General features: G+C 43.5%; 2 protein-coding genes and 1 long non-coding RNA gene across 8 annotated transcripts in view; 1 reads left to right on the forward strand and 2 right to left on the reverse strand.

Annotated features, from left to right (window-relative positions):
- Window positions 1-24,403, forward strand: part of LOC116288671 (uncharacterized) — a 371,660-nt gene that overhangs the window by 245,901 nt on the left and 101,356 nt on the right. The gene's annotated exons all lie outside the window — the stretch shown is intronic.
- The window catches only part of LOC148911163 (uncharacterized), a 130,689-nt gene that overhangs the window by 18,366 nt on the left and 87,920 nt on the right, over window positions 1-24,403 (reverse strand). The gene's annotated exons all lie outside the window — the stretch shown is intronic.
- LOC148911164 (uncharacterized) lies at window positions 15,524-17,643 on the reverse strand. Its single transcript, XM_089029866.1, has 3 exons — window positions 17,043-17,643; window positions 16,417-16,994; window positions 15,524-16,362 (listed from the first exon to the last, which is right to left on the reverse strand). Exons 1-3 carry the CDS (start codon window positions 17,245-17,247, stop codon window positions 15,985-15,987), a joined length of 1,161 nt encoding a protein of 386 aa, XP_088885992.1. The 5' UTR covers window positions 17,248-17,643; the 3' UTR covers window positions 15,524-15,984.

Raw genomic sequence — 24,403 nt, forward strand, 5'->3', positions numbered from 1 at the left:
TAAAGAACTTGCTTCTCTTAATCAATGGTTACAGGCGAATAAGCTCACTGTTAATTTAACCAAAACTAAATATATACTTTTTGGGTCAAAACAGCGTTTAAGGAATGTCGTGGTTGATAGTGTCGAAGCGCAGTTATTCCTAACGCCAGGAAAAATAGTTGACAGAACTTCCAAAACCAAGTTCTTAGGTATGCTTTTAGATGAAAATTTATTATGGAACTGTCATACTGCTTTTATTTCTAGAAAGATTGCCAAATCAATCGGCATTTTGTATAAATGCCGACACTACCTCAGTCTTGATGTATTGAAAAATCTTTATTACAGCTTCATATATTCATATATATCCTATGGTTCATTAATTTGGGGAAGTAACTATAAATCAAGATTATTGCCTATTCACATTTTACAAAAACGAGCCTTAAGAAAAATCACCTTCTCAGATTTCAGAACTCCTAGTAGACCTTTATTTAAAAAATTGGACATCTTAAACATCTTCGAGATAGTAAAGCTCCAGCTTTGCGAGGTTGCGTATAGGCACATTAATCATCAATTGCCAAATATTTTTGTCAACTATTTCAGAGATATAAATTTAATTTATGATTACAACACGCGCTCTAAAACGAAAAGGAATTTATATTTGCCTCACCAAAACTTAAATTATGGCCAGTTTGGTGTAAAATACGCAGCCGTTGCAAACTGGAACGATGTTCCTCTTGAAATCGAAAATAGTTTATCGCTTAAAAGTTTCCGTACAAATTTCAAAAAATACCTTATATCTCAGTAAACTACAAGTTCTTATATTTAACTCGTAAATGTAAATCTTTACCGTAACTGTTTTCACCTTAAAAATGCTTGATTTCTATTTTACTATTTTATTGTAAGTATAATATTCCGCCATTCACTATTTCTTTAAAATTCTTTACATTGGTGCAGGATCTTTCTTAGTTAACCCCTTTTGGGTTGTTCCTCCTGCACCTTTCCACTTCTTTCTTATGTTCCATTTCTAATTCTTTGCTTTTTCGTGTGTGAAAAAATAAAAACCTTTGAAACCTTTGAAACCTACCTCTTCTCCTCCTGCTATCAGGCTATCAATAGCTTAGCTATCAGCAGACTATCGATAGCCTGGCTATCGATAGCTTAGCTATCAGGCTACCAATAGCTTAGCTTCTTGGCTATCAGGCTATCAATAGCTTAGCTATCAGCAGACTATCGATAGCCTGGCTATCGATAGCTTAGCTATCAGGCTATCAATAGCTTGGCTTCTTGGCTATCGATAGCTTAGCTATCAGGCTATCAATAGCTTAGCTATCAGCAGACTATCGATAGCCTGGCTATCGATAGCTTAGCTATCAGGCTACCAATAACTTAGCTTCTTGGCTATCGATAGCTTAGCTATCAGGCTATCAATAGCTTAGCTTCTTGGCTATCGGCTATCAATAGCTTGGCTATCAGCAGGCTATCGATAGCTTAGCTATCAGGCTACCAATAACTTAGCTTCTTGGCTATCAATAGCTTAGCTATCCTCCTCCTCCTCCTCCTCCTCCTCTGTATGAAATAATAAACTAGAACTATGAGTGAATGAAATTTTATAGCATGTAACCGGGTGGCTAAGCTATTGATAGCCAGATACTTTGATAGCTAATAGTTCTAGTTTATTATTTCATCCAGAGGAAGGGGAAAGGCGGAGGAGGAAAAAGAGGAGGAGGAAGAGGAGAGGAGGAGGAGAGGAGGAGGAGAGGAGGAGGAGAAGAAGGTAATAACTATTGATAGCCAAGAAGCTAAGCTATTGATATCCTGTTAGCCAAGAAGCTAAGTTATTTATAGCCTGATAGCTAAGCTATCGATAGCCAAGAAGCTAAGCTATTGGTAGCCTGATAGCTAAGCTATCGATAGCCAGGCTATCGATAGCCTCCTGATAGCTAAGCTATTGATAGCCGATAGCCAAGAAGCTAAGCTATTGATAGCCTGATAGCTAAGCTATCGATAGCCAAGAAGCTAAGCTATTGGTAGCCTGATAGCTAAGCTATCGATAGCCAGGCTATCGATAGCCTGCTGATAGCTAAGCTATTGATAGCCGATAGCCAAGAAGCTAAGCTATTGATAGCCTGATAGCTAAGCTATCGATAGCCAAGAAGCTAAGCTATTGGTAGCCTGATAGCTAAGCTATCGATAGCCAGCTAGCTAAGCTATTGATAGCCAGGCTATTGATAGCCAAGAAGCTAAACTATTGATAGCCAAGAAGCTAAGCTATCGATAGCCTGGTAGCAGGAGGAGAGGAGGTAATCTTACATCGACCTCTCATCGACCTCTCATCGACCCTCAATCATAAAAAAAAATAAGCAAATATAAGATTATTATAAAATCAGTTATTGATTTTGGTATTTCAAATGGTCTTGACCGTGGAAATGAGAATTGGTCATGGGCTTCCTGTGTTTTCAATAACTAAATCGAATGGTCTGCCTGTGGAGATAAGAATTGGCCATGGGCTTCCTGTGTTTTTCAATAACTAAATCGGATATGGGCTTCCTGTAGATTTGTGCTTTCATAAAATTGTTTTGATGCCGTGTCTTATTTATCACGTGATAAAAAATGATTGAAGGAAAAGAGGTATGACAGCATTAATAAGCTTGAATGCCAGGGAATTTTAGAGTCATTGTACTACGGTCCAGTATGAAATAGAATGATCGCTGTTTATATAATATAGAACAAGATAACAGAACTTATCATTTTCAGCTGATTTTTGCATAATTAGGGGGAACTTAGTAGGTCTTATTGTTAATCGTTTATGAGTCATTAATTGCATTGTGTTGGATACAATAGCCATCAAATTTTCATTAGTCCTTTGAATTCATAGACGGTAGCGTGATATCCTCGAGAACCTAACTGGAATAACGTAGGCATTGCGCTTCTCAAAAGTAAATTTTTTTAGGTCTTGCTTGCTTGGTTGGTTGGTGGAGTTAAAAATTTAAAATCCCCGCGCTCTATAAATTGGATTGGTAAACAAAAGACTTGTCCAAACTTGCCTAGCAATAAACTCATGACTTTAATTGGTCGTCATGTAAAACCTCACAATACCTACCCGTCATTTCATGGTAATAAGTAATAAAAATAATTAAATCCACCGCAGATGATACACGTAATGCGTGACGTATTAGAACATAATTAAATCCTCCGCAAATATACTCGATTCCTCCGCAAAAATTAGTAAATCCTCCGCGAAAACCGGGGTCGTGCCATGCGGCCTATACTACTTTTTTCTTTCCCTCAACCCGAAGACATGCATTTAATGGATTGTTTCTCGGCATTATTATCTTATTACTAACGGGAATAATTAATTCAGAACGAATATTTAACCGCTTTAGTGATTTTTACCCATATTCCTTTCGGTGCAGTCGCGTAGGTTTGAGCCGGTCGAGGACAACGTTTTTTGAATTGACTGTATTCAAAAACGTTCACGCAAAAGGCATACCGACGAAGAAAATTTTTATTTTTATTCATTATATCTGTCTCTTGCACTAGTGAAGTTGAACTGAATGTTAGTTTTTATTTTACGAAAGTTTTTGCCTGGTCCTTGCTTTGCATTCAAGACTGCCGTGAAACATTCATGTAAAGCCTTCCTTTTTCCGACTTTAAAAAAATATTTTTACATACCATTTGTTTAAGGAAATATTTCTTCTACACAGGAAGTAATAATTAATCATTGTTCTTCGAACTGAATAAGTTTTCTGGTACTTTGAAGGCTTGAAATATCGCTTTTTCTTCAGCTTGTAAAACCACGAGGAGAGGGAAGGAGCTAGTGCAAACACGCCAAAAACTGAACTGGTCACGCTGTTTTGTAACGCCGCGTCACGCTTGTCACGCTTTTAGCACCCGATTTATCCTCAAAAAAAACTTTAAAAAATCATAACTTTTTAAAACGCGTGGGTACTCCCATTTTTTTTCATCCAAAATATAAGAGAAATATTCAGATATTTTTTATACTAGAATTTCTAAAATAAAAATGGCTTTGGATGCAAATTGTAGGCAAAAATGTAGTATCCCTTCAGAACCATATTTTACACTTTTGAGGGAAAAATTTGGTTTAAAAAATGGTTTTTCATATGATACAAAAAGGCTATACATTTAATATAAAGAACACAACTAGTTGTTTCTTGGAAACAAGTTTCAGATGAAATCTATGAAAACAACTTCGAAATATGATTTTTCCCCTTGCGTAAAAAAGTGCTTACGCCATCGGTGCTTAACGTCAATTATCTCGCTTAGATGCGTGGGTACCCCCAATTTGTTTTCCGGATTCCAGTGGCCTCTTGGGTAGTTTAAATGACTGGCACAATTTAAAAAAAATAAAAATGGTTAATTAAAACGTTTGACTATTAAAACGAGAACTTTCTTTCATATTTTGCACCTTGAACTTTCGCTCCTCCTCAACGTTCAGGTTTTTTTTCATAACTTTTCAACTTCTAAAGTCCCCAACAGACAATGGAAATACAATCACAATATCGGCCTAATACAAAAAGTGAATCAAACTTAGTATTTGAGGATTCAACTAATAAAAAAGAGATTAATTTTACCTGTTTGAAGGGCATTTTACTCGATGCTCTCAGTTCGGCGTATTTGTGCCTTTATGTTTAATTCTTCTATTCCGAGCAGCTTGACTTTTTTAAGCTATATTAAAAACCTCTTCTTTTTACTGGTAAACAACTGATTTCAACAGTAAATGCTAAGTTTTTCTCAAGCTTAAAGTTTTTGAACTTTTGACATATTGAAAATCCTCTTTCGTAAACGAGTCCAATCTACCTTCATTTTAGATGTCCATTAGATAACTTGTCATTTTGAAAACATTAAAGTTCAAGTCAGAAGTACGTGTTCTTGGGATACAGCAATATTAACTGTATTTCAGTTTAGGTGGAGAATTGTGGACAACTTACAGTCTCATCTATAACTGCAATCAACTCCAAAATGATTGAGTCTCAATCGAGCGACCATTGTTTTGATTTAAAAACAAGCTTGAATGATGTTGTCTCAGCTGAGAATTTTTTACATGTGCTGTTTCTGGATTCCTTCAAATGCTTTTCGAAATTTCTCAAGGAATTCCTCTTTTGTAGTAAAATTAAATAAAGTTTTGTTTGTCGACGGCTGCATGAAGCTTGCTTGTCACTGCCGATGTCTTGTGTACCCATGACGTCACTGCAATCTGCCGAATCAGAATTTGCATGCTAAAATAGCTCAGGCTTGCGCGCGGAGCTAAAAATAGATTTTCAAAGAACTTTCATGGGACACAGGGATGTGCTCTCTTACTTCATATTCTCTTGGTGTTGTTATAACACAATGTTGACATTGAAATGTGCCTATGGTTGCACAGCGTCATGATTGATATGTATAGAGGTTACGTTAGTTATTATGTATGCCCAGGGTTAGGGACCCCCCGCGGATGAATTGCATTACACACGTGCGAGCCGAAGAAGTAATGGAGTCAGTAAAATCGAGTTGAGTTTATCTTGCGTCTTTTACTATATTTTGCTACTCAATTCACAACAACTGGCGACGAGGATGTCGAGTTATGGAAAGATTGAATACTTTAGCGGCAACAAAGAAGAATGGGATGTCTACATGGAAAGACTAGAGGTCTATTTTACTGCGAATGATTTGGACGAAATTGCCCTTGCGACTGATGGATCAAATGCAAACGCTGTGGAGCGAAGAAATGACAAAAGACGAGCCATTCTCCTCAGTGTTATTGGTCCTGCAACTTACACCTTGCTTAGAGACCTCGTGTCACCTAGCAAACCGACTGAGAAGTCTTACAATGAGCTGGTAAGTGCATTGAGAAATCATTACCAGTCAACTACTTCAATCACAGTTCAGAGGTATAAATTTCATACTCGTACAAGGAAAACAAATGAATCTGTGCCTGACTACGTTAGCGAACTGAAAAAAATTGGCTGAGAAGTGTGATTTTAAAGATACCTTGAATGACATGCTTAAAGACAGGCTTGTAGCCGGAATAGATGACGAGAAAATCCAGAAGAGATTATTGATTGAAACCGATCTCACCTTCGAGAAAGCTTACAACATTTCAGTAACACCGGAACTTGCAAATCAAGATGCTCACGTATTGCAGACACTTACTGGTAGTGTTCCAGTAAATGAAGTGGGTTGCTCACCCAAGACAGTAGTATAGGGGTTGGGGGTCCCAACTCACACACCACCCCGAAATAACCCGTCTTAAAAGCATACGCCCCGGTTTCATTCGGGTTTTGAGAGCAACGTGGCCCGGGGTTATTCCACCAAGAGATTACGGGATCTTCCCACCATCCACGACCCATTTGAGGCCGTGAATACGGCAACCAACGAATACCATTAAATATGCTAACATATATTATGAAGTGCGAACGATGTGAGAGGGAATTCAAAAGGAAGGCTGACCTAACCAAGCACTTGTCAATGCAAAAGAAAGAATGCAAAAAGTCTTACAAATGTTTGTGTGGAAAGGAGTTTGAGACCCGTGTGAGACTGTATTGGCATTGTCAAAGTTGCACATACGACTACGATGACCTCATATAAGGTATAAGATATTTCCTATTATATATGGAGTCACGATCTAATTTCAACACCGTTTCCATACCCGGCGCAGGAGAAGTTGACCTCAGACAGTTTTGGTCTAAGACTAGAGAGAGAAGGAGGAAGATCTTAGCGAAGGGAGTTAAGGAATTGGGTGCGATGAAGGCAAGCATTGTGGTAGAACTAGACCTAATTAAGGGCGATGACGTCGAAACTACGGTCTGGCTACGCTCCAAGTCATTAGTAGTACTACAGTCTACTAACCTAGCACCGATTTTGTCGACCGTCCTCGAGGGTATGTTAGAGACACTCTCAAACTACACCAGAGAAGGATCGGGATGGGCAGTAACCGAAATAGTGGAGATGAAAATAAGCATGGCGCGGTACGTACCAATTCGAGGTGGGTCTTACGTACCTTTACCAGCCTGGATAGAGCGAAAGAAAGCAATTGTAAGTGTTAAGAATGACGACAATAAATGCTTCCAGTGGGCAATTAGGTCTGCCTTATACCCAGTTGAGAAAAACACAGCGCGCACGAGCAATTACCCAACAGACGACCTAGATTGGACTGACGTTTCCTTTCCAATGCAGTTAAGTTATATACCAGACTTTGAGGAGCGCAACGACCTAGCAATAAACGTTTATGGAGACCGGGAAGAGACCATTGTTCCACTAATGTTGTCAAAGCACACCGGAGAGCGCATTCACCTATTTTACCACGGCGGTCACTATTCCTGGGTTAAGAACCTAAGTCGATTATTTTACAGACATACCAAGCATAAGTGCAAGAAGTTCTTCTGCGAATCCTGCCTGCTTCCCTTTCCCGACTTAAAAGCCTTAAAGAAGCACGATAAAATCTGCCGTGGCGTAGAGGAAGTTGCACAGCGTATTCAAATGCCAGCAAATAAAGACTTATTCTACGAGGATTTCAAGAGACAAAGCAAAGTTCCCTACGTCATTTACGCAGATTTCGAGGCAATAATTACAGACGAATACCAAGAATCAGGCAATACGCAGCGTAAAGGCCTTCACGAGATTTGCTCTTACGGTTACATTGTAGTGCGCAGCGACGGCAAGGCAGACGACCCAGTCATATACCGTGGTAAGAATGCAGCCGCACTCTTTCTAGAAGCCATGAAGGAGGAGGAAGAGGACATTAGACAGCGCTTACGCACCACAAAGCAACCAAAGCTATCCAAGGCCGAGCAGGCCGCGTACGCAAAGTCAATGACGTGCCACGTATGCAAGCATAATCTCCTCCAATTCGGACGGAGAGTTAAGAAGTGCTGGTCAGACGACGGCGCCTACCTTGGTGAAGCACACCCCAAGTGCGGGAAGTACGCACGCAAGGGTGAGAAGGCTGGAAAGCCAACCACGCACTGCATTCACTGTAAAAAGCCCTTCGAGGAAGACTTCTACGTAGATAAAGTCTTAGACCACTGTGAACTAACCGGGGTGTACAAAGGCGCAGCGCATTGGAGATGCCGCAACAAGATTTACCCAAACATGGATATTCCAGTATTCTTTCACAACCTTCGCGGATACGATTCCCACCTTCTCTTACAAGGCGTTGACGGCCACGAAGTTAAGTGCATACCGAATAACAAGAAGCGGTACATGTCTGTGACAATTGGTAAATTAAAGTTCTTAGATTCCCAACAATTTATGGCAGACTCATTAGCGAACCTAGCTAAGTATAACGAAGATTCACCAATCTCAGACCTTTACGAGGCAGAGCGCAAGGGAGTTTACCCCTACGAATACATGGATTCCTGGGAGCGCTTTAAAGAGCCTTTACCACCGAAAGAGTGCTTCTATAGTTCCCTAAACGAGGCTGGGATATCAGACGAAGAGTACGAGCACGCAAAGAAGGTTTGGAAGAAGCACGACTGCAAAAACATGGGAGATTACCACGACGTCTACCTACTCTCGGATGTAGTCTTATTAGCCGACGTATTTCAAAGCTTTCGGAAGATGGCGATGTCTTACTATGGATTAGACCCAGCAAACTTCTACACTGCCCCTGGGTTATCTTTGAGTGCCCTGCTAAAGAGCACGAACGCCCAATTAGACCTCTTAACAGATTACGAGATGTACAGATTTATGGAGGACGGAATTCGCGGTGGGGTTTGTGGGCCATCGAGGCGATTTGCGCGCGCCAATAACCCACAAGTTGAGGGGCACGACCCCGAGAAACCATCAACCTACATATTTTACCTAGATGCGAACAACCTTTACGGCTGGGCGATGTCCCAACACTTGCCAGTGCGCGACTTTGAATGGACTGAGCCACGCGAACCGGAGTTTTACATGCAAATAAGACCCGACAGCCGCAAAGGTTTTATTCTTGAGGTGGATTTGGAATACCCAGAACACCTTCACGACCTTCACGACGATTACCCATTAGCGCCAGAGTCGATTGAGATACCTTTTGAACAACTCTCCCCATTACAAAAGAAACTTTGCCCCACACACAAACCATACCGCAAGCTTACTATGAACTTAATGAACAAAAAGAAGTACGTAGTTCACTACCGCAACTTACAATTCTACGTGCGCCACGGAATGCGCGTAACGAAGGTCCACCGCGCATTAAAGTTCCGTCAAGAGCCCTGGATGCAGCCTTACATAGACTTTAACACGCAAAAGCGCACAGCAGCCAAGAACGACTTTGAGAAGAACCTGTTTAAGCTTATGAACAACTCAGTGTTTGGTAAGACAATGGAGAACATCCGCAAGCGGGTGTCGATTAAGATTGTAAATACGCGTGAAGAGGCTGAGTCTTATGTATCCCAGCCAGGCTTCGTACGCTACGTAGACATGCTTAAATTCTATGTAATTCACATGAAAAAGGCAAACCTTTACCTTAACAAGCCCGTTTACACCGGCTTCACAGTGTTAGAGCTGTCTAAGTTGCTCATGTATGAGTTTTACTACGACAAATTAAAACCAAAGTACGGTGACAAGTGTCGTTAATTGTACACCGACACAGACTCACTAATAATGGAGATTGAAACCCCCGACGTTTACGCGGACTGCCTTGAAGACATTGACGAATACGACACGTCCGGCTACCCAAAAGACCACCCACTTTACTCAGCTAAGAACAAGAAAGTTATAGGAAAGATGAAGGATGAGGTGTTTGGCAGGCCAATTGTAGAGTACGTTGGGTTAAAGCCAAAGATGTACAGCGTCTTAAAGAGCGACGGCGCAGATAAGAAGGCAAAAGGCGTAAAAAAGTACGTAGTTAAGAAGCAACTTACGCACCAATCTTACTTAGATGTCTTGAATACCCAAAAGACGCAGCGCCACAACATGAACTCCTTACGATCATATGGCCACCAAATACACAGCGTTACCCAGGAAAAGGTGTCGTTGTCAGCATTCGACGGCAAGCGCTGGATGTGCGACGACGGAATTTACACGCACGCGTTTGGTAATCACACGATAAGCAGTTCTTCTTTGACGAACCCACGCGTGGGACCATCATGAAGATAATACAAGATGGGCTGACCCTTCTTAGCTATTACACTTCGAATCTGGTAAGTTTCCAAAGACCAATTAGGATCCGTAGCTCTTTTGGATCCTCCTTCTAATTCGCCCGGCTCATAGAGATATCGAACCGTGACATCGCCTAATCTCTTTTCCCGGGGGAAGACCGCCCTTGAACTTCTGACGTAGGACTTGTGTTCCACGTGTTTCTTTTTTATAGCATCCCTGGGTTTCATTCCCGTAGCCCTGGCCGCCTCGTTGTTCAAAGCCGCGACGACCTGAGGGAGCCTCTGAGTCCATTCCCTGTTGCGTTTGGAGGGATCTTCCAGCTCTTTCCAATACTGGTACCCAAAGAGACGCTCGGCCAAGGTCTTATTGAATCTTTCAACAATGCTCTGACCCCTGTGGTACTCAGCTTCAGCTCTCCTAATCTTAGTGTCGTGGTCTTTCAAGGTCTTAGTCACCACGCCCATGAACTCTGTCCCCGCATCCACTTGCAGCAGCTTAGGCCATTTCAAGACGCGCTTATAAATCCTACCTAGGGCTTCTGCGACTTCTCCAGAATCCTTGCTGGTTATGGGTTCGGCGTCCTTGTATCTGCTTGCGATATCAACTACGGTCAAAGCGTACCTATAGGTCTTTCTTCTCACCTTGTCGTGCGGTAAGAAAAGCAAATCCGCCTGATGAACTTCATTAGGGGCATTTACGGTGAAGCTGGGCCTGGGAATGTACTTGGGCACGGGAAGATAAACCTGCCAGAGGGTTTGTTTTCTTAGCCAGTTCTTAGCCGTTTCTTCTGATACCCTGGCCGCGGTCGCGAGTTTCTTGATGGCCGACGCTCCTTTCCAATAGCCTTCAGGCCCATAGTAAATCCTCTTGAGTTTGTCCTCTACGCGGCCCATTATATGAATTCCAAAACAAGATTGATCTTGCGTCCGTTAAAATCCACCGTCCACTTTAATGGTGATGTTTATGCTTTCTACCAAATTAGACAAATCATAGCACAAAGAAATGGGAGTGTATTCTACTGGGTCAAATGGATTACCTTTGGGCAGAAACTTGGACATAAGAGAAGACTTTTCTCCATTGCTGTAACTATTGACCAAGTCGCAATAGACTTCGTAAGAGGATGCGACTTTCCATTTCACAGGTATGGCTGTGTTGGTAATTGTCTTGCCCGAGGCACATAATAAAGATCCCAATGGGTCAGACTTTCCAAAAGTTACTGAATAGTTTGGCATATTATGTTTGAGGGTCATTTCGTGCGGCAATCCCGTGGTGAGAGTATAACCGCGCCCGGCGAGCTCCTTAGCAAGAGTGATTGGCGTGTAATGTCCATCGGGTAGCGTTACTAGTTGATAACTGCCGGGCCCATTAAGTACGTTGACCATGCCATTGACTAAATTATGCCAAGAATTGTACAAAGAACAACTAACCAACCTAACCTTATGGGCTTTAATGGGGGGATTCAGATAAGTGGTAAAGTTATTTTTGTCGCTTTCCAAAAAGACGATCATTATATTCTAGGCGCCAAAGGCGCCACTGCTTAGACTAAGTACGCCAAAGCCGCGCCTCCTGCAAGACCTGCAACTCCTACGAAGACCAACTCATTGTCTTTTTGTTTCTTAGAAGGCTGATAGTAATTCTTAAACTGAGGCTTTCTCAACCCCGTCGATGCCGCGGGGTGCGCCTGTGCATAAAGCTTAAAGGCGTAGTCTGTGTTTTCGAAGTTCTTATCCGCCTGCATTTTGTCTTGCTAGTTCTTATCCAACCAATCCCTGTAAGCTTGCCTCTTTTCATTCCAAGCCGCCACGTCCCGCTGATATTTCTCCAGCGCTAAGTCGTGCCTTTTCCTCTCGGCGGCCAAATTTCCGCTGCGATCACCTCTAACTAATCTATCCAAATACTGACCACCATAATTAGCTCCAGTGAATGCTAAAGCTGCAATGACTCCACCTGCAAGCAAGGTAGCCATTTATACTAGACGCAAGCAAAGCTTACGTCGTCGGCAGGTACTTTTCCTTACGTAGGTAATCCTTTACCATGATAGCCCCGCCTACGGCAGCGGTCATTTTAGCAAAGTTGGCGAAGCTCTTGCTTGGGTCTTCAGTAAAGTCTTCTTTGAGCACTTTCTTACCTACCCAACCAATACCCGCAACGATGGAAGTAATGATAGCTGCTTCTTCAACAGTTTTCAATAACGCGGTTGACATTATATTACAAAGCGAGAAGGTTATCACTCCATTACGGGGATCCTACTCTTAGGGGGCTCCTGCACGGGTGCGTGATATGTTGGCGGTACATGCACGGGTTCTACTTTTGGCTTCGTAGCCCGCCATTGTAAGTAGAGGCTGCCTGCTGCTATAGCAACTCCTAACGCGCCGATGACGTACCCAGGATTAATAAGGGATTCCTCTTCTTTTTCCTCCACCTTTTCCTCCTTTTTTGCCTTGTTCTTTTTATTCATCTCCGCGAGCTTCTTACCGGCAGCGACTCTGCCTGGAGATTTAGCCTTGGTAATCTTTCGCTCCTCTTGGGGCTGCTCTACCTTCGACTCTGGTTCACTCATTTATATCTAAGGACTTGAAGGACTTGATAAGTACTTGAGAATGACTTAAGTAAGTACTTATGAATGACTTGACCTTTTCGACTTCTCTGTCCTTCTTAAATCCTTCCAAGATGTCGTAAGTTCCTTCAAGTCGACATGCTGAGCTACGTGAAGTGCCGCAGAGGCGACTGCCATTGACTTACCGCACTTCAACGACAACCACCCGCAGATTATCTTAAGTTCTTGGGATATGACATAGTCATCTCTTATGTCCTTCCGCAGTTGCTCCACGTCGTCTATGGGCAGTGCAAGTCCGAGAAGCTTGGTGGCAAGTCGAATAGCGGAGTCTGCTACGGCGTCGGTGGTCTTACTTGCAAGGGCAGCCTCGTACCTCTTATGGAACTTCTTAACCTCCTCTTCCGACAACTTATTAACCTGCTCATGAGTAAGTTCCTTGCCTATCATTTCTTTACACTTCCCCGAAGACACAAGGATGTTGAGTTGTTCCTTGAGGTTACTTTCATCTAACTGTGTGGGGACTTCATCTAAGAGCTGCTCAATATCCATATACATTAGGAATCATTGATTCCAACCTCGTACGGAAACCTCAAAGAGAAGATCATCTTGGAATGTTGGTGCGTTTTTAAATGCCGCATGTATTCGTGTAACTGTTCCTTGGATATCTCACCGCCGTAGTCGCTTAAGATGGTTTCCAGGTCAGACTTACTCGGAGTATAAAATACGACAAGCGAACCTATGTTTTCCCTAAAAGGCTTAGAGACACTGGTAAGCTGCTGCGAGAGCAACCAAACGCTGATATTGTCGTGTCTGCCGCTAAAAGCGAGTTTAACGAGCTCGGAGGTGCGTCTTTTTACGTCGATATATATGGAGCCCGTGGAAGCAGTGCAGAGAATCGTTAACGACATTAAAGATAAGAGAGACACCATTGAAATGCAAAGGGAGGAAATTGATCGCCTTAAAGAGCGCGTGCAGGAGTTGTACGATGAAATGTGTGGTCTGAAGCGCGCGGAGCGGTTTGGTGCGTTAGTAACAATGGCAACGTGGGCTAAGGAGTCCGTTAAGGACTTTATGAAATATCCCATGTAGAATGTTGACAATAAGGTTAATATCTTGTTAAGTGGGTCTGGAAACTATTTCAAAACCCCTCGTAGAATGTTGAAGATAAGGTTAAATATTGGTTAAGTGACCTGGAAACTATTTCAAAAGGTACCTAATAATGTTGAGGATAAGGTTAAATATTGGTTAAAGGATGTTAAATGGAGGCTAAGATATAGTTAAGTATATATGGACTGCTTGGTGTGTAAGAGGGTGTTTAGTACCAAACAAAAGCTGCAATACCACGTTTATCGTGGTGTTTGTACGAAGAAGCCTGTTAGTAAGGTTTGTCAGGATTGTGGTAAGGAATTCAGTACTGTTCAAAAGATGCAGCAACATCAAGAAAGACGCGTTTGTAGAATCGCCTGTAAGGACTGTAATAAGGAATTCAATACAATACCAATACAAGGAAATGCAGCAACATCTTAAAAGGGGTGTTTGCTGTAAAGTAAGACAGTGTAGTTTCTGTAATAAGATACTTAGTAGTCGTCAGCGTTTACAAACGCATAGGAATAAACATGAGGAAACATACCGATGTCTTTCAAAGAAGTACGATCTAGAAGGAGTGGATTGTTACCAGTGCGGTGATCTTATCAGTCGCTGCAAACATAAAGATGATTACCTAAGGAATAGGATAGACTACCATAGGAAAATAAACCACGCATTTCCTTCTTTTGATCGTGCTGAAGGCGTCCCGTGGACTAACAGGGAATACTGGAGAGGAGTGTGTGAGCAGTGTGGATGTGTCAGAGAAGAGGAGCACATCTTTAATTGTTTATTAACCAAACATTAAACATTATGAGGACATCCTTGGAATAGTTTCCAGACCCATTTAACCAATATTTAACCTTATCCTCAACATTCCACAAGGGTTTCTGAGATAGTTTCCAGACCCATTTAACCAATATTTAACCTTAACCTCAACATTCCACAAGGGTTTCTGAGATAGTTTCCAGACCCTACTTAACAAGATAACAACCTTATTCTTAACATTCTGGGATGGATATATGATAGCCTACGCAGCCGCCTTAGTCTTTCAATATATGGACTGTATTACATGCGAACCCCCTGCTGACTGTGTTAAAAAAGAGTCGCCGACCCTCATTGTCGACGAACCCCACTTAGATAATGCTGCGCCTAACCACATAGGACCGAAGGAAGGATGCACTTTGCGACGTCAAACGCCCAGCGACCATCCTTCTTCCCATACGACCTCAGATGCGTAAACTCCTGCCCCTCTATCACGTATCGGACGCGATCCGGCGCCCACAGGCTGTACGTGACATCCTCATGCGCCAATAACAACCGTAGCCTGTCAATATCTTCAAAGGCTACGTAATTTTTAATTTCGTAGGTAACACCCTCCTTTAAGTCTCGCCAGTGTATCTGCCTTACCGCGTTAAACGCCATATATTCTATGAAATATCTTTAAGTGCGTCTTTAAAGTGTCTGTGTTCCTAAAGCGCTTACAGCACCACCTACAAGGCAGGCGAATTCCTCGCGCATACTCCGTGATGGCTCTGCAGATGTCGTCGTAGTCGTTGCTTATCAGCACCTTAAATCCATTTTCCTCGTACCCGCTTAAGAGGCGGCGTTGATCCTCAGACAATACCCCGTTGCCTTTCGGAGTCTTCAGCTCGATGCAGAATCCACGGTACCGCCTGTGAGCATTAAGGATGAGCAGATCAGGCTGACCGCGTTGGTAGCCCTTCTGCCAGCACTTTATGCGCTTGCCGTCCGAATCCTGCAGTTCGCCTAGGCCGGGCGTTACGAGCATTTGAGGGTAAAAGCGGCGAATGTAATCCACCACCTTTTTATGCAGGTCGAATTCATTCTCTATTTTGAAGATCAACTTGTTTGCGGTGTTAAAGCGCCGTTCAATTTCATACTTACCAGTCTTTCTTAATGCTGGTAAAACCTCTTCAAAGACCCAATCGCGGAACTCTACGGCCTTGGGCAGTTTGGAGCTGAATATTAGTTCATACAACCCAGGCTCAGAAATGAACACGGAATGTGGCTGTATAGTAAGGGAGCGGTGATTTGGAGCCCCTTGCAGATCGACCCATCTTTTCTGGTATTTTTCAGATACGTGTGCTCTAATTGCATCTCTGGGCCGCTCATAGCCCAACGCCAAAGCCACTTCCTTCGCTTTGAAGTACAAAGTTTCGCCTTGCACTATGCATTGCAGTTTGGTGTTGTTGTTTTCAAAGACGCGTAACATGGTATATTAGACACATATTTTATCTTTTTTTCTTTTTTAGGATAAATCAATATGCAACGCTCTTTAATTGGTTCATTTCTATGCTTAGCTGTGCGTCCGACACGACAAAGACGTAGCAGTTTATTTTGTCGCCGTCGCTCGCACTGGTGTTCTTGGTGCGCTTAATCTCCAATGTTATACCATCCTGCGTATTTACTAGACGTAAGCCCTGACCGTGCATAGATTCATCGTTCGTCGTGCGCATGTCAATCCACAGCGCATATTTGTCCTTAAAGAATTCCTCAGGGCTAATTTGGTCGCCAAACTTGCGCATTGCCTCCCTGTACACGTCTGCGGGCTTTATTCCCTGGGAGTAAACTTTGTTGGGAACGCCGTTGACATTTACCCCCACGTTAGTAATGTTGGGGTTATGAAAGGCCTCGGAGTCGCGCTTACCGGCCTCGTAGGGTTTGGCAAACACCAACATCAACCCCGTGAGACTTCTTCGGGGGAGGTTAATACTTTGGTTGATAACATCGTCCGTCTTATCCAAGAAGCTGAACGTCTTGTACATCACTACGTGGTCGTAAAGAGATGCCTTGCCGGAGCTGTATTCCATGCCGGCGCTACGGGCCAGCTCTTCGCTGTATACCGTTTCGTACTGCAGCTCTAAGTTGGTAATAGAGTATGGGGTTGTTGTGGTAAGTGCAGTGGTCAGCCCACCAATGATGTTATTAGCATCTGCTAAAGTTACTTCAAACTGTAGCTCGGATAGCTGTCTTGGGTAATACACACCGTGATTTGTGATTACTTCGAAGTCTAATGGTATGACATACTTGCTACCATAGGCGGTCTTTATTCGCTTTGCGTCTGCCACTGCGGTTTCCCCACTGCCGTCAGTGGGTTGCGTTTTCGTAGGTGTGCGAACCTTACGTAGAATGACACTACCAATTCCTTGTTCTATCCTTTGCGCGCGGTCAAATGCCGTTAACCATAAATCTTTGTAGGTGGTGTATACATCATATCTATTTAAATCCAATAGAGATTCCCCAGCAAACTTAATTCTCATCTTAGAAACTAAGTTTCTACCCACGTTGTTAACGATAATCCTTTCGTCCGCAGTACTGGGCTGCACCGCTAGGTCGAACCTTAAAGCCAAGGTGCCGGGTACTAAGACTAGGTTATCCGTTAGACGGGGCACGCCTACGTACAGCGTCTCCCCTGGTTTTGCGCTGCTGGGGGTAAAGGTAACCCGGTGAAAGGTGCGTTCCGCTTTCAGTCCGCCAACCTGCTTAGGTAATACGTTGGGGTTTAACTTTGAGCTTATCATATATAATGGAAGTAGAAGGAACGGATTTTGACCCCACCACCTAAGAAGGTCAAGTCGACATTAACGATGAAGAATTTGATGAATGGACTAAAAACGCGGAGGCAAAGCCTTTGTTTTACGACATGGCTTTGGCAAGCAAGTATGGCAGTAGGTGGAGAAGCTTCAAGGCAGCCTTGAATCGCATGTGGCAATCAAAGAACCGCGGCCCCGTTCCTGAGTACTTGGAACTTCAAAACATAAATGAGGAACCCGAACAAGAAACCGTAGAGTGGGCAACGCAAGAGCTAAGGCAGCGCTATTCCCGCTTCGAGGCTGACGACGTAAGGCTCACAGAACGCGGAAACAAAGTCCTCATAAGCGTCCAAGACCTGAGATTTCCTGACAAAAACCGCTGGACGAAACCACAACCCCTTTTCGACGAAAATGGCGAAGTTAGGGGTGACGTGGCGAGATTAAGAGGTTTTCAACTAGCTACCCGAAGTGCGTTAGAAAGGTTGGCAACCCTGAACGAAAGGGTTGCGTTAGAAAAACGCGTCGAGGAGCTGCAAGAAACGTTGAAAGAAAGGGAAGCAGATTACATGAGACAGAACGGACTACTTCTCGATGCTCAAAAGAGAGAAATCAACGACAAAAATCAAAGAATGATAGAAATGAGAGAACGAAGAGACAATGCCCTGCGCGATAGAGACCAAGCCCAAAAGGCCTTCGATCTTGCCCTGCAAGACCTGGACATGAGCAAGGAAAAAGCTAAAAACTTGCATATCACCATAGCCGGCTCTTTGGAGGAACGGCGGCAGTTGGTTGCCGAAATCAGTACTAAAGAAGAGCAAATCCGGCAAAGAGATCAGGCTATTGAAGACCTGGAGGGGCAAATAGAGCGGCAGCAGGAAGTAGCTGCGGACCAGACTCGTCCCGAAGAGGAAAGGGAAGCAGCTCAAAAGGAAGTAGGAACCCTTCAGGAAAGGGTTGCGGAATTACAGGCGCAAAAGGAAAACCTGGAAAAGGAGTTGGGGCTTACCACCAAGGACAAGGCAAAAAGAGCTCTGGTGAAGTATGGCGTTCCGCTGGCATTCGCGGTCGCTATTTCAAGCGTAGTAGGAGTTATCCTATCCGCGCTTAAGGCTACGGGCGCAGGCGTAAAGAAATTAGGTAATGGGCTGACGGACTTAGGGAAAAAATGGCAGCCGGTCTTCCTGGGCTGCTTGGTAGCGTTCTTGGCCTGGCACTTAGGGCCGGCGGCGAACTGCTAAAGTTTGTGGGGAATAACATTTGGATATTAGTCGTAGCTATTGGGGTGGTCCTCCTGAAGAAGATGAAGGCTTAATCTTGTCCTTCTCATCGGGCGGTGTCCTGCTTTGAGGATAATGAAAGACAGTATTAGCGCCGCCCTGGTAATTCGGAACCAACGGCAACACACTCATGGTAGAAATGGGCTTATGACTCCAGACTGCATTAGCGGGCCTGCGACCTATGCGATTTATCCCAAACTTGCCGTCATCAGAAGTGACTTGCAACTTAGCATATTTACAATTGGCTAGCATATGAAAAGTCACTGGCGTTAGGTCTTCAGTGGACCTAGTGTAGGGCTCCATCGAAAAATGGGTAACTTTCCTGGTGTTCGTTGAAGTTCGATAAGGAAGCAGGGGCTTATTATTCTCATCAATAAGCCTAAACCCCACATTTGCATGCGTATTTGCATTAATGCTAATAGTGCAAATGACCAATGCAGTCCCCCCAACCTCAACCCACATTCCAACGTCATACCAAGCGCCGTTGTCATACCCCTCTTCATCTAAGCGGTGGGTATAGCGCGTTTCCCTCACGTATGGATTCATATATTTAAAGGCTAACCACCGTCAAAGTGCTGATGGTCATGTGGTTATAAACAGTATCCCTTTGATTTTCTATGCTATTTATGCAAACGCTCCCGGAGTCATCTATGCGCATTTGCAGCTTCACTTTCCCATGGCAGTCGGCGACCATATGAAAAGTCCAAACGGAAAGATTCTCAGCGCTATTCGTTGGCGGCTCTACTGAGAAATGCGTGGGCTCTCTGTTGTTCGTCTTCGCGCGCATGGGTTGCAATACTCCATTATCGTCGCAGAAACGAAATCCTATGTTTGCATTACTAACGGCCCCCAAAGAAATGCTGCATAATATCAACTTCTTTCCGGAGTAGTTCAAATCCACGGACATCCCCGTGACATCAACCCAAGCCGCCTGGGTGTATTTTTTCTCGCCTGTGTAAGTCGTATAGACACAATCTACTCCAGCTACGTAGGGGTTGTTCATCGCCATATATAATAACTCAGACCAATGCTTGCGGTAGCCAAGCCGGCTTTTAGTAAGTTATGGTCATATTCCTCAGGTATCGTAGGCAGGGCCTTCTTTGGTGTCACGTATTTCTTTTTTGATGGCACGTGTTCCTTTCTTGGCTTCTCTACGAAGCGTGGAATGCCCTTGGTAGTATCAGAGTTCACGTCATTCACCCCAAACTTCATATCCTTAGTAGCTCGCTGAAGTTTGTTGTTATAACCCACAACGGAATTGGCGTTGATAACCAAATTACTTGGCATTAACCAACAACCGGGCGACAAGGCATAATCTAGCCGCACTTTAGATTGCTGCACCGCTAATTGATATCTTTGAACTGACTTGGATATGTCATTTTCTATTATTGCGGACTCAAACAGGGTTAGGAATTCCTGTTGCGTTTCCCGCGAAGCACCTTGGGATCCAACGATGGGGCTGCGGGTATTTACCTGCGCTCCCAGGGTGCAGTAGACGAATGCTTCAATGCTGCGGTTAATTCGAGCTAGGTTTCTTAGGCCTCTTCCTTTTAATAATACGAATGGATCCCAAGGACTGGGGTAAATCGTCTCAATCCTATCGATCAGCGTAACGTCATTCTTGCGACAACCCAAGTCGTAAAACTTTAGGACCCCGGGGTATTTTTGATGATACATGTCTGCCGGACGCACGCCGTCAACATGCCAAGCATAGATAATGCCCAAGCCATGCGTGGCGCCCTCCCGATAACGAAAGTCTCTTCGCTGCGGCTTAAACTCATTCATTAGCCTTTCTAGGGCAGCGGAATCGTAGTGGTTATCCATTCGATTGAATGGCTTTTCCCCCGGCAGGGGCACTCTCAGCTCCTTCAATATGCGCCGCATAGTAAAGGCAACGTGGAACCTTAGAAAGGCAATGTCGAACATATCCGCGGTAACCCCGCAGCCCTTTGTAGCCGCCCAGACGGCAAAGTTTAACTGCTGCGGCCAGTACTTAAAGTTAGGCCCCTTTAACCATTCGTGGGCTTCTTTTCCTGAAGTGTGCGTAAGGTTAAAATCTTTAAAGATATCCCTTATTACTACGTCAAAGGTTTGCGTACCCACTGGAATCTTCAAATGCGTCACTATCTTATCAAAGTTGTTCACGCCACCTTCAGCATCGTAAAATGGATAATCCTGGTTGGTTATCAATAAATTCTCCTGGAAATTAGGTTGCCTTTCTTTATGCTCGGGTTTTGGTTGTAAAATCTTAGGATGCTTGACGGTCGCCTTTGGCTCCAAGTCCGCAATACCGTACATTCTTTCGCCGTTGAAGTAAATCCCATCTGGCCTTCTTTCGAACTTACTAGGGTCTGCATGTGGGAACATCTTCCTAAATACTCTCCAGTTCCAGTAATCCCGGTTGTCGTGATGTGGCTGCTCCTCAATATCATTCCCAAAAGCGTCGTACATTAGTATATATAATGGATGTTATACCATCAGCACCTCCACTTTATCCTGAACTTCCTAAGGAACCTAACGAATTAAACGCTGAAAACTTTCGTCTGAATAAAGCAAATTTAATCCTGGCTTACTTGGAAGGGCAAACAAAGCACTATGAAAAAGTTAGGAAGAAATACGTCAGAGCCCGGAGTACGCTACATAAGATTGCGATAACTTCAGGATCCATATCTGTTGTGTTAACGGGCTCTGGCGTTGCTACTTCGCTTACTGGACCGGGAATAATTGTTGGGGTTCCTTTGGCCGGCGTTGGGGCAGCCTGTGGCATTATTTCGGCTGTTGCTACGGGCATTATGAAACAGTTGTCAAGCAAAATATCCAAGCATGACACAACAATAGCTCTGTCAAGGGCTAAAGTAAATACAATTACCGATCTTGTCTCAAAGGCTTTGCGTGACAGAAAGATAAACGACGTAGAATTCTCGCTTATCCTGGCCGAAGAGGAGAAGTACGAGAAATTAAAGTCGGACATAAGGAACAAAAAAACAGTCGTAAAAGATCTTTCCGAGGAATCTCGCAAAAAGATCTACCAAGAAGCGAAAGAAGAGCTTCAAAGAAAGCTTGCTCAGTAATATTTACTTTGAAAAAAGCGAAACAGGATTCTGTTTACATATCGAACGCCGACTGTCTGGTTCATATGCAAATTAAGTAGTTTTCCAAGAATTACGCGTAATCAACGTCTTATGGCATAAGATTTATGCTATTCACTATCTTCTCGGAATCCATCCTAACAGTGGGTGGTTGGGGTCTATTTTGTAAAATATTTCATAGATTACGTCAGGGTAATAAGGAATATCCTTATTCAGCCGACAAAACATCCACTCGGCTTTTGTCATATCAGAAACCTCGGGAATAGACTTACCGGTAATTTCAGACAAAAGATAGGGAATAGCTTTGTAATATTTCCCTAGCTTTAATTTTTTTAGCGTTTTCCGCAGACATTGCGGGGTTGGCTCTTCTAAGTGGTCTATGATTTTCTTCTTTACTTCGTTGTCTAAATATACCGGTCGATAACCTTGGATATGACTCATCCAGTCCCTGAAGTATTTTATTCTTTTGTATGGGGTCTTCTTACGACCTCCATTGGCGTAATACTGCTCTCTGGTAGCATTTGGTACGGCATTGCGAATATTTTTACCACACTCGTAACAATGCGCTGACGTGTCGTCTTCTATTTGCATTTTCGTACCACAACAAATATACTTATTTGGCTTAGTAGGTTTAAACTTGGGTCTCAAGCACTTTACACAAAAGTTATAAACAAACTCTTTACATTCATGCATCGTATATAAGACAAATATTTTGACTTTTTAGTAATACGGGGCACGGGTAACCCCCGCCAGCCTTCCTTTGAATTTCACACTTCATAATATATGTTAGCATATTTAATGGTATTCGTTGGTGGCCGTATTCACGACCTCAAATGGGTCGTGGATGGTGGGAAGATCCCGTAATCTCTTGGTGGAATAACCCCGGGCCACGTTGCTCTCAAAACCCGAATGAAACCGGGGCGTATGCTTTTAAGACGGGTTATTTCGGGGTGGTGTGTGAGTTGGGACCCCCAACCCCTATACTACTCAAGACTGCTCCAAATAAAGCTAGCTATACTCACAGTGCACATCCAAGGCCCTCCGGAGGCTACAAACAAGACAATAAACACTGTTTTAAATGTGGCGATAAATCACACACCGCACCCAAATGTAGATTTATCAATGCCAAATGCCATTACTGCAGCAACGTAGGCCACATAGAGAAAGTTTGTTTGTCAAAATTAAAATCTCAACAGCCCAAAAAGGAGAGACGTGAGCAAACTAATGCTGTTGAAGCCGAGCTCAACCTAGATGAAGATAGTAGCGATCTGCTCAACATACAGTCCGACTCGGTTACCCCTCCATTACATGTTGATGTAATTGTTGATGATGTGCAAATGAAATTCCAGCTAGATACTGGGGCAGGGGTTTCGCTTATCAACCAGACTGACTTTGTTAGACATTTTGGAAACACACCATTGGATCCAGCCTCTGTTAAGCTGCGCTCTTATACAGGCAACAAACTTACAGTCGTGGGAGAAAAGCTAGTCAATGTAGTAGTTGGAGACCAATCCGCAAGATTATCCCTCAAGGTAGTCGAAGGGAACGGGCCCCCATTGTTTGGCCGTGACTGGTTACAAGAAATAAGAGTACCTTGGAAGAAGACTTTCAATGTAGACATTGTAAATCAGCCACCAGAGCTTGACAGTCTGTTAGCAGAGTACGATGAGTTATTTAATTCTGAATTGGGTTGTCTCAAGGGAGTTGAGGCCCGCATAGAGATTAAGGAGGGTGCCACACCCCAGTTCTGCAAAGCCAGACCCCTCCCATTCGCTATGAAAAAGAATGTTGAAGATGCCCTACAGAATTTAGAGAGTCAAGGAGTCATAGAGAAAGTAGTTCACTCTGACTGCTGGGCTACCCCTGTAGTACCTGTGGTGAAAGCAAATGGAGATGCTCGCCTTTGTGGGGACTATAAGGTAACTGTAAACAATGTAGCTAGACAAGATAAATACCCCCTACCATTAGTTGATGAAATCTTTGCAAGTTTGTCTCATGGTGAGAAGTTCACAAAGCTTGACTTATCACAAGCTTTCCACCAAATACCCCTTGATAAAGCATCTCAGGAACTAACCACCATAAACACTCATCGGTTGGTTTATTCAAGTACAAGAGACTGCCTTATGGAGTTTCATGTGCAGTTGGTCTGTTCCAGCGCACGATGGAGAATCTCCTTAAGGGACTTCCAAATGTCAGCGCATACATAGATGATATTCTTGTCACAGGCCGTCATGATACAGAGCATTTATCTAACCTACGAGGAGTCATGACGTTTACAAGAAAATGGCCTGCGTCTACAGATGACAAAGTGTCAGTTCATGATCCCTGAAGTCGAGTACTTGGGTTTCAAGGTCACTGAAGATGGTGTCAACCCGACGGAGTCTAAGGTGAGAGCGATCAAAGAAGCACCTGCGCCAACCAACGTAAACGAATTGCGTACCTTCATTGGGTTGGTAAACTACTATGCCAGATTCCTCCCAAATCTTGCACACCACATGGTGCATTTATACAAGTTACTGAGGAATGACGAGGCATGGTCGTGGAAGAGCGAACAACAGTCATCGTTCCAAAAGATTAAGAAGATGATGACTGAAGATGTTATGCTGGCTCACTATGACCCTGATGCTGAGCTAGTACTTTCTGGTGATGCCTCTTCGTACGGCATTGGTGCAGTATTACAGCAGCCTGGCCCGAATGGTGAGTTGAAACCAGTTCATTTTGCTTCCCGTAGTCTCACAAGTGCTGAGAAAAACTATGCACAGATTGAGCGTGAAGCTC

The sequence above is a fragment of the Actinia tenebrosa genome, unplaced genomic scaffold (genome assembly GCF_029948245.1).
Source record: "Actinia tenebrosa isolate PJP-AT-01 unplaced genomic scaffold, QUT_ActTen_1.0 PGA_scaffold14__42_contigs__length_11649687, whole genome shotgun sequence".
Taxonomy (NCBI): domain Eukaryota; kingdom Metazoa; phylum Cnidaria; class Anthozoa; order Actiniaria; family Actiniidae; genus Actinia; species Actinia tenebrosa.

What these genes read in the sequence shown, in the direction of transcription:
- LOC148911164 (XM_089029866.1), bottom strand. Translation starts at nt 17,247, where the DNA reads ATGATAAGCTCAAAGTTAAACCCCAACGTATTACCTAAGCAGGTTGGC. An exon ending in CGACCTAGCGGTGCAGCCCA is followed by an intron (nt 16,995 to 17,042) that starts GTACTGCGGACG and finishes GTAGAAACTTAG; the next exon opens with TTTCTAAGATGAGAATTAAG. An exon ending in TTAACCTCCCCCGAAGAAGT is followed by an intron (nt 16,363 to 16,416) that starts CTCACGGGGTTG and finishes GGTAAGCGCGAC; the next exon opens with TCCGAGGCCTTTCATAACCC.